At 40.0% G+C, this 10,111-nt stretch overlaps 1 protein-coding gene across 1 annotated transcript; it reads left to right on the top strand.

Moving 5' to 3' along the window:
• The first annotated feature begins 633 nt into the window (after positions 1-633).
• Positions 634-6,127, top strand: SERPINA7 (serpin family A member 7). The gene is made up of 5 exons (XM_027534552.1): positions 634-697; positions 2,526-3,158; positions 4,197-4,470; positions 5,173-5,320; positions 5,851-6,127. Exons 1-5 carry the CDS (start codon positions 646-648, stop codon positions 6,046-6,048), a joined length of 1,305 nt encoding a protein of 434 aa, XP_027390353.1. The 5' UTR covers positions 634-645; the 3' UTR covers positions 6,049-6,127.
• Positions 6,128-10,111: the final 3,984 nt, after the last annotated feature.

Raw genomic sequence — 10,111 nt, 5'->3', positions numbered from 1 at the left:
CTTAGCTCCCTTTGCTTCTTTGCAGCACACATTTCAGTACATAGTGCATATTGAACAATGAAACCTTTGATTCCATTCTCCTTGGCTCCTTCTGCATCCTTTTTAGGGTCCTGTGGCCCAAGGGATGGAACAGGAGATTTTAGTGACCTGAGGACAGGACTGATTTTTCCCTGAGCAGACATAGATGTGTCCAGCATCAGAAATCTGGAGTTGGAAGCTACTTTTGACACGATCTCCTCCAAGCCAATGTGTAAATAATTTCTATAGCACCCATTAAAGAGGTTCACCCAGTCTCAGCCTGTGTGTACCTTTCCTTTAAAATGCTGCTGATCCCAGCCGTGATAGGGAAAACGGTCTGTCCTGCTGCCTCTTGGCAATTTTGCCTCTGGTCCTCATTCTGCCTGCTGAAAAGACACAAACTCAGACCCTACCAGCTCTGACCATCCTTTTCCTCTCTTGTTATAGTTGAAAGATGTGACAGCAAAGCAATCATTCAAAGTTCCATTCTTATCATTTTTCACTTTGTTCTTTTTGGCCTTGGTTCTGTACATCAGCTTTGAAACTATCATCCCAGGGCTAATGCCTGGTGTTAATGAGTAACTAAGAACACTCTACTTTTGCAATAGAGGAGGGAACATTATAAAAATGGAAAGATTTTGCTTTCTGAGATATGCAAGTGGCTTCTTGGGCATGTGCTGTAAGTACTTTTTTCCTCTTTTGGAACTTTGAGCATTTCTGTCAGCAAGTCAGAATTCCAAATAATCATGAGCTTCGGATTGTTAATTCTAGAGGCCAAGGTCTAAGTGTGATCCTCTGATAATTGACCCCCTACTAGCCTCTGTGACTTTTTTAGAAAAAGGACTTCGGTGACAACATGGATATTGGACAGAGGGATAGAAGCAGGGTGTTGGATTGGGAGAGATTGAAGGCTATGTGACTTTCTAGGAGATGGTGAAAGAGTTTAGGCTTCCCAGGTGGCACAGTGGTAATTTAGTCCATAAACTGAGGCAGTGGCAGCAGAAAGGGAGAGAAAGGAACAGTTTTGAGAGGTATTTAGAAGGTACCACTCATAGAGCATCATAAGTCATTAGATGTAGGGGATGAAGAATGAAGAAACCCCTAAGATGACGCCCAGGTTTCTGGCATGGGAGCCTCAGTAGATAGTGATATGGAATGAAGATGAAGAAGCAGCCTTGAGGGTCAAGGAGATGATGTGTTTACATTAGGAAACAGATTTCCAAATTGAAACTGAGGTATGTGTGGAACATTCTAGTGGATACATGCAGTAGGCAGCTGGACAAATGACTGAGAATATAAAAGAACACTGTAATACAGTATGTAGTTTTGTGCTATGGCAGTTTAGTTCCTGGAAGTGGATAAGATCACTTAGGAAGAAAATAGAGGACTATTTCTTTCTTCATATCACTCCTGTCCATGGTCATTGGATTTCACAGCTGACACCCATACTCTTCTGTCTTGTACTCTTTCAGGCTCAGAGAATCTTACATCATATTTTCTGATTGCTGCTCTGATAATTAAAAATATAACGTGAATGAATATAAGAATGATAGTGTTTAGATGTCTTGCAACTTAGAAATGACTCTGTATTATACTGATGGTGACAGAGATCTCAAATGCAAAAATTTACACTTTCATTTTCCTGTTATTTAGAAATATTCCTATACTTTCCATATGTTGCATGAATGTATTAATTTCAGCTCATGATCATGTACATGGCTCCATAAACTACCACCCTTCCATTCTAACTAAACATATTTTTCTTGTGAAAATTATTTCTCCCCTTTTTTTTTCTGGCCACACAGCATGGCAAGCAGGATATTAGTTCCCTTGTCAGCGATCAAATCTGTGCCCCTTGCAGTGGAAGGGCGGAGTTTGAACTAGTGAACCACGATGGAAATCCCTCCTTTAGTCTTTTATTCAAAGAAAAGTACAAGCTTTCTCTCATCTCACCTCTCATAGATTTTATCTTAAGAAAAATGCCAAAATAAAAAAAAAAAATCTATACCTGTGGCGGGTTCATGTTGATGTATGGCAAAACCAATACAATATTGTAAAATAATTAACCTCCAATTAAAATAAATAAATTTATATTTTTTTAAAAAATCTAAAATTCTTATATATTAATATAAAAAATAATGTAAGCAGAAGAGGGCTAATGTTATCTTAAGATTCTTTTCACTCCAAAAGGTTGCCTCTAGTTCAAATAAAAAATAATTCAATTTCCATAAATTCAGTTTACTCCCAGAATTTTCATATGTCACTATTACATCTGAATGACAATCCTTGCCACTATTTCTGTGGCCCCAGGAACCTATTTCCTGTTCCTATTAGATGTGTCATTAGTTTCTCAGGAGAGAAAAGCGTCCCCATAGGCCTTGGTGAGCACACCATTAAATATTTTCTACTGTTTTACTAATCACGATGCGTGATTATTACATGTTTCTGATTCAGAGTTTTCATCCAGCTAAGATTCCCCAATGGTTTTCTCACCTCATCTCTTATAGATTACCTTCCTTCCAAAATGCCACTGTTCTCTCTGGTTCTCTTGATACTTGGGCTTCATTGTGCACCACCTAACAGCTGTGAAGGCAAAATAACCTCCTGCCTTTCCCCCCAACAAAATGCCACTCTCTATAAGATGTCATCTATCAATGCTGACTTTGCATTCAACCTGTACCGGAGGTTCACTGTGGAGATTCCAGATCAGAACATCTTCTTTTCCCCTGTGAGCATCTCTGCAGGATTGGCCATGCTCTCCCTTGGGGCCTGCTCCAGCACCCAAACTCAAATCCTGGAAGGCTTGGGGTTCAACCTTACAGACACCCCAGTGGCAGAGATCCAGCAGGGCTTCCAGCACCTGATCTGTTCACTGAATTTTCCAAAGAAGGAGCTGGAATTACAGATGGGAAATGCCCTTTTCATTGGGAAGCAGCTGAAACCGCTGGAAAAGTTCTTGGATGATGTCAAGAACCTCTATGAGACTGAAGTCTTTTCTACCGACTTCTCCAATGTTTCTGCAGCCCAGCAGGAGATCAATAGTCATGTGGAGAAGCAAACCAAAGGGAAAATTGTGGGCCTAATCCAAGACCTCAAACCGAACACCATCACGGTCCTGGTGAACTATCTTTGCTTTAAAGGTAAGGTTCTAAGATGTCAATTTCTAGTTCAATGTTCCAGTAATTTGATGGGGCACTGGAGGGAGCTCATGGTATCTTCTCACTGGCATTAGCGGGTGTCTCTCGTACCACGGAGACCTGTTCCATTGGATACAGATGTGTGTAATTTTGGATATTCCCGGAGGGACACATAGCTCTGTGGATGAAACAAGGAAATCTCTAGGGAGAGGCAACATTCAGAGAGATGAGGAGTTACAATGGTTTGAACACCCAGCTCACATTTAGCTAAAGGATGATTTCCAGAAGATTTGGTGAGGTGAGACAAGCTTGCACTTGGCAGGTAAACAGAATTAGGTTTAAACCTTATTGTGACCCTCACTTGCTGTTCATTCTTGGGCATGTTACTTGAAGACTTCTATCACGTACTATGTACCCACTATATACCAAGCTCCATGCTACATGTGTGGTTGACACACATTGTCTCATCTAATCTTCACAGTTAATAAATTTCAGAGCTGGTATTCCCACCCAGGTTTGTCTGATTCTAAAGCTGGTTCTTGTAACAACAAGAATCATGTGACTCTTTTCTGAAGGTGCTGTGCCCAAATGATTTCTCCTGGTTCTACAGCACATGTCAGCCATGTTTGGTGGAAGAGAGAACGATTCTTGGCCACAAATCACACACTTGTAGACGGATAAAACGGCAGAACAGATCTGTTGTCTCATTTCATCCTGTGTGTTGGATGTGCTTATACCTTTTTACGGAAGAGGAAACTGTGGCTCTGATGGGTTTAGTGTAAGTATAGTGATTTTGAACACAGACGGAACATCTGTTGAACATGGAGTACAACAGCCCTGGGTGTGACTCCTGGCTCTGCCACCAGCTACCTGGGAGACCACTATCTCTCCCTGATTCTCAGTTACTCATTTTTAAAACTGGTTGACAGAAGTTACCTACCTCTGTGGTGGTATTCATTACTAGATTAGATGACTGATGGAGAGCTTCACATTGGCGCTAATACAAGTTTAAAACAAACTCTCTCCTCTTTGTATTTTAAGCCCAGTGGGCAAATCCTTTTGATCCATCCAAGACAGAAGAGGGTTCCAGCTTCTTAGTGGACAAGACCACAACAGTGCAAGTGCCCATGATGCACCAGATGGAACAATACTATCACCTGGTGGATACAGAGCTGAACTGCACAGTGCTGCAAATGGACTACAGCAAGAATGCTCTGGCACTCTTTGTCCTTCCCAAGGAGGGTCAGATGGAGTGGGTGGAAGGGGCCATGTCATCTAAAACACTGAAGAAGTGGAACCGCTTACTGCGGAAGGGGTAAACATCTTAGATGATGTGAAAAGTGGAGGGTGGGCATAAGGCTAAGTTCAGAAGAAACCCAGAGGCAGGAGAAACACTCTGAATCACTTAAGAGCTGTGTGATGACCACTAAAGTATAGTGAGGAGATCCTCTTTGCCAATCCCTTTGCTGGGTACTTTACATACATTATTTCATCTAAACTCATCAATAAACCTGCAAAGGAGATAATATTATAAGAATTTTTCAAATGAAGAAGTTGGGACTAGAAAAATGAAATGAACTATACAAAGTCAGCCAGCTAGTAAAATGCTTTCCCAGAGTCCAGCTGGAGCTTGGGGGATGGGTAAGATATTGATAGTTGTTCCATACTGCACTAGAAGTGTTAGATGGAAATCCATGAAATTCCCCTGGTACTACGAATTGACATTCATGCCTTTGACATCCTAACTTCTGTGAATATCCCTAGAGATGTTTGTTTTTTATTATAAGTGGGTCACATCTTCCAACTTCCATTGCCGCAGTCCCAAATGGGCTGAACCAGAGAGCATTCCTTCTAGGATAACTTCTAAGGTTTTGGTATCACGTGTTACCTGCATAGTAGTGGTTATCAATACCTAGGGAAGGAGCAGAATCCAAGACCATACCAAGGAGACAGAAAGGGAGGGAATCATGAGCTTGGTGTTTTAATAGCCATATGTTCCCTCTTCCTTTCCCCACAGGTGGGTTGACTTATTTGTTCCAAAGTTTTCCATTTCTGCCACATATGACCTTGGAGACATCCTTCTGAAGATGGGCATCCAGGATGCTTTTGCTGACAATGCTGATTTTTCTGGACTCACAAAGGACAATGGTCTTAAAGTTTCCAATGTAAGTTGATAGAGTCCTTTAATATATGAGATGTAAGGGCCATTGACAAGCAGTTAATTCAGATCTCTCATTTTATTGGTGATGATTCTGAAGCCTATAGAGGCAGAATAACTCTTCCTAGGCCAGATTTACTCCAGGGCCATTCTCATTACCCCCAAAACAAGTCATTGTAACATTTACTTCCATCCTCGACTTTCATGTTCTAAAATGATTCTGATGGAAGAACTTAATCATTAGAATTGACTCTGATGGAATACAGTTCTTGAGGAGGTGGCAGGGGCAGGAGAAAGCTTAATAAATGACTTCTAGTCAGAAAGCCATGAATAAAAGGTTGTCCCTTGACAGCAAGTTCTAAAGTCAGCAGAGATTCATTAACTACACTTAGACTAGTGTCTTTCGTATTCAAGCACCATCAACACAGTATAGTGAAGGGGTAGTCCCATCCTTTCTTCTACTTCCCTACTTCTAAACTTTTCAAAGTCATTTCCTGTTTCTTCAGGGGATCAGCAGTGTTTGTTCTCCCCCAACAGGTTGCCCACAAGGCTATGTTTTACATTGGTGAAAAGGGAACTGAAGCCGTTCCTGAAGTCAGATTCCTGAATCAGCCTGAGACAACTCTTCTTCATCCTATCATCCAATTTGATAGATCTTTCCTGTTGTTGATATTGGAGAAAAACACTAGGAGTATTCTCTTTCTAGGGAAAGTTGTGGACCCAACGGAAGTGTAGTTGGGAAAGAGGCTATTGGCTAATTTCATGTGCTTATTGCAATGAGAAATGAATAAATAGTATAGCCTGATGCGACCGATATGGGCTTGGACATGCTTTCCTTTGTGCAGGGGTGGAGGTTGGACCCTAGCTGAACTACACCGGGTGTGAAAGAGGCCACTCGTGTGTTCAGATAGTCAGTGAGTGGCTCAGTATCCAAAGCACAGGAAGGCCCCATGTCAATGTGTTCCTCTTTGTCAGAACATCCACTCCCATCCCAATTAGTCAGCTCCAAGGAATTTTACTGGGCTGACAAATGCCCTGTCTTCTGCCCTCTTGGCAAATAGTTGAAATGAAGGTCAAGTCCTCATACCCCATGATTCCAATAAAAAGTACAACGAATATTAAGCAGCATAAACGCAGTGGATTATATATGAACTTTTCAACCTCCTTCTTCCCACCTAATCAAAACTGTTCTCTGCGTTCTTGCCAGACTGCCACTGGTGGCTTGTAAAAAGATGTTTTCACTACAGGGCTGAGTCACCGACTGAGAGCTACTGGTAGGGATGTAGCTTTTGTAACCTAACAAGCATGGTACAAAAAAGCAAGAGAGACAAAGATGAACTTCACTGTACAAGCCCACCTTGCCCCTAAAAAATGTTTTCTTATTGCTAATTTATAAGCTGGGAGGGGAGAAGGAAAGTGATTCATTTATATTATAACTCATAGCCCTTCCTTTTCTGTATTCTAATCAGACCCCTTTCTAAAAGTTGTACCCTGTCCCACTTGCTTAAGTATAAATCTCCTGGTTAGTTTTACTGAAGTTTGATACCTCCCTGTTCTCAGATGCTTCAGCAACTTCCCCTTGTCTGTTCATGTTCTTCTACCCCCATCTACTAAACTAGACTTCATCTCAGACAATATGCATTCAAAGCCCCAGGATTAGAATTCAGTACACACAAATAGTACAGTGACTGTCAATGATGTACTATGTGAAATTCTAGCTCTAAGGTGCAATTCTTCAGTGACAGGGAAATAATGACAAGTGCATAAGTGCCTTTGCAAATATTGCACTTTCAGGTTGAAATAAATATATATGTTTAGAAAAGTATATAGCCCATAAGCATTCTAGTGTTTTACTAGACAATTTGGATGAAGGTTTGCTTACTCCTGGTATAGCTTACATTTTGGTTTTATGGATAATAAGTTGGAAGTCCAGACAGGAAAGGTGATTTATAGGACAGAAAAATCATTGCTAACATGCAGTTTGGTTTCACTGAGGTTAATTACAATTCTGGATTTGCTGTTTATATTGTTTTGTGATCTTGAACAAGGTACTTAAACCCTTCACTTTGTTTTCCTCATCTTTAAAATGGGAGCACTAATGATATCCATGTCATCAGGATTTTGTGAACATTCCTGCTATAATGCATGTAATGTTCTCATCACAGAGCCAGACATCTGATAAGGAAAATGTTGGCTGCTCAGTCGTGTCTGACTGTTTGTGACTCCATGGACTGTCCATGGAATTCTCCAGGCAAGAATACTGGAGTGGGTTGCCATGCCCTCCTCCAGGGGATCTTCCTGACCCAGGAATTGAACCTGAGTCTCTTACATCTTCTGCATTGGCAGGTGGGTTCTTTACCACTAGCACCAACTGGGAAGCCCAGATGTTTGATAAAAAGCCTTATAAATATTAATTGTTATTCTTGTTGGTCAACATTAGCCAGTAACTTAAGGCCAGAGCCAAGATTATAGTGTGGGTCTCCTGATTTGCAGATATGCTTTTCTAGCTCAGGCCCTACCTCCAGAGACCTGAGTAAATGCCATACATTTCCCTCTCTAAACCTCCCCAAATTAGTTCAATCAGAAATTGTTTTGAGAGAAATATCAGTTTCTCCAGTTGTAAGTTGGGAATTATGAAGACACTATCTTTCTAGCAGTTCATGTATCTTATTAGAGAATAAGTCTCAACTGGATCATGAAGGATGGTCACTATTTACCTTATAAATCTCAGTTTATTCTAGCAAACCAAGACTAAAATATAAATTCCTTAATTTCATAAGGGTTAATCATAAAATACCTATACCAATATATCATTTAGCAGTAAAAGTTCACAGCAGAATTTTTACTAAATCGGGAAAAAAGGCAAATACTTTATTATTGTTCCTATTAAACATTACCCTGGAGATCCCAGTGAATACAGCAAGATAAGAAAAAGAAATACACATTATTAAAAATGGAGCAGAAAGGAGAAAACAAATCTCTCCACACAGAAAAACCCAATAAAAATCTATGATTAAACTCTTAGAACAAAAGGGAGAAAACTTGCAGGGGGACAAGGTACAAAAGAGTAGTGGCATAGATTGCATGAAGTTAATTAACTCTGTTTTCCTTTCTCCATTGTAATAGAATCATAGACACAAGTCTTCCCTAATATATTACATTTCTTAGCCTTTCTTACAATTAAGGGTGCCCATGAGACTAAGTTCTCATCAATGGAATATGAGTATAGGTGTGGTGTGATGTTTACTGGTCAGGGCTTTACAATAAGTCGGGTACCTCTTTCATTCTTTTTCCATCTCATTTGAACTGGATTGTGGACTTACTCATGATCTATTAATAGTTTGATGACCAGGAAGATGAAGAGCTCCTTAGCATGGTGCAATATATGGGCCTCTTTTCAGAGTAGTATTTTAAATGTCAAAAAATTCAGCATTACAAAGGCCATCAGTAATATTGAAATATAATTATAAAAATAATGCAATTGAAATTACTAATGTGGTGATATGTGTGCTTCAACTACAATGTATTAATTAGATCTTATAAGTGGTATAATGAAAACATTCTTTCCAAAGTAATAGGAAGTATGTGATATTTCAAGATATCTCCAACAATAATAATGTGCTTTGAAATTATGTGAACTTTGTGACAAAAATCACAGGTACAGTGGCCACTACTGTGGTTTGTGGCCCACATTTATAAATGAACAAAATGCTAAATTTTGGTTGGAGGTTGGTAAAATTATAGATGAGATTTTTCATAAACAAATGTATAGGTTCTCAAGACTTTATCCTTAAACATCCTTGAAGTTTTTCTGGACTCCAGGTTAAAAATTCTGCTTTTGCAGTAAAACAAAATGGAAAAGACCTTGATATCTAAATACCTACATGGAAGAGAGGTGGCCACTGACCTAAAATTTTTATTGCTGATGATTAAGTGACTAGAAATGAATTTCTGTCTTCTTTAAGAATTAGATTTATTGTGAGAATATTTACTAAGCAGCCTGGCTGTATTAGTCTGATCAGACTGCCATAATAACACCACAAACTGGCTTAAATAAGAGAAACTTTTTTTTTCTCTCGGTTGTGAAGGCTAGAGATCTGTGATCAAGGTGCTGGCAAATCACATTTCTGTTGAAATCTTTCTTCCTAGTTGAAGCCTTTGTGCCATGTGCTCTCATGCCTTTTTCTCTCATGCATACTTGTGTGTGGGAAGAGCCACTGAGCTTTTAGGTATCTCTTCTTATAAGAACACTAGTCTTATCAGAAAAGGTGCCCACTCTGGCCACCTCATTTAGCCTTAATTACTTCCTTAGTCCATATATAGTCACACTGCCGAGACAGGCCTTCAACATATGAATGGGAGGAACACATATATCCCGTCCATAACACTAGCCTTATTCCAAGTCATACAGAAATTGGTAGCACTAGTTGGGATGCTGCAGGTTATATTCTCCAGGAAGAAGACAGAGTTCATCATTGTTGTTGTTCAGTCACTAAGTTGTGTCTGAATCTTTGAGATCCCATGGACTGGAGCACACCAGGTTTTCCTGTCCTTCACTATCTCTCAGTTTGCTCAGATTCATGTCCGTTGAGTAGGTGATGCCATCTAAGCAGCTCATCCTCTGCCAGCCCCTTCTCTTTTTGCCTTCAGTCTTTCCCAGCATCAGGGTCTTTTCCAATGAGTCAGCTTTTTGCATCAGGTTGCCAAAGTATTGGACCTTCAGCTTCAGCAATAGTCCTTCCAATGAATATTCCGGGTTTATTTCCTTTAGAATTGGCAGGTTTGATCCCCTTGCAGT

Source organism: Bos indicus x Bos taurus, chromosome X (genome assembly GCF_003369695.1).
Source record: "Bos indicus x Bos taurus breed Angus x Brahman F1 hybrid chromosome X, Bos_hybrid_MaternalHap_v2.0, whole genome shotgun sequence".
NCBI classification, from domain to species: domain Eukaryota; kingdom Metazoa; phylum Chordata; class Mammalia; order Artiodactyla; family Bovidae; genus Bos; species Bos indicus x Bos taurus.
This window is presented reverse-complemented; position numbering and strand designations above follow the sequence as displayed.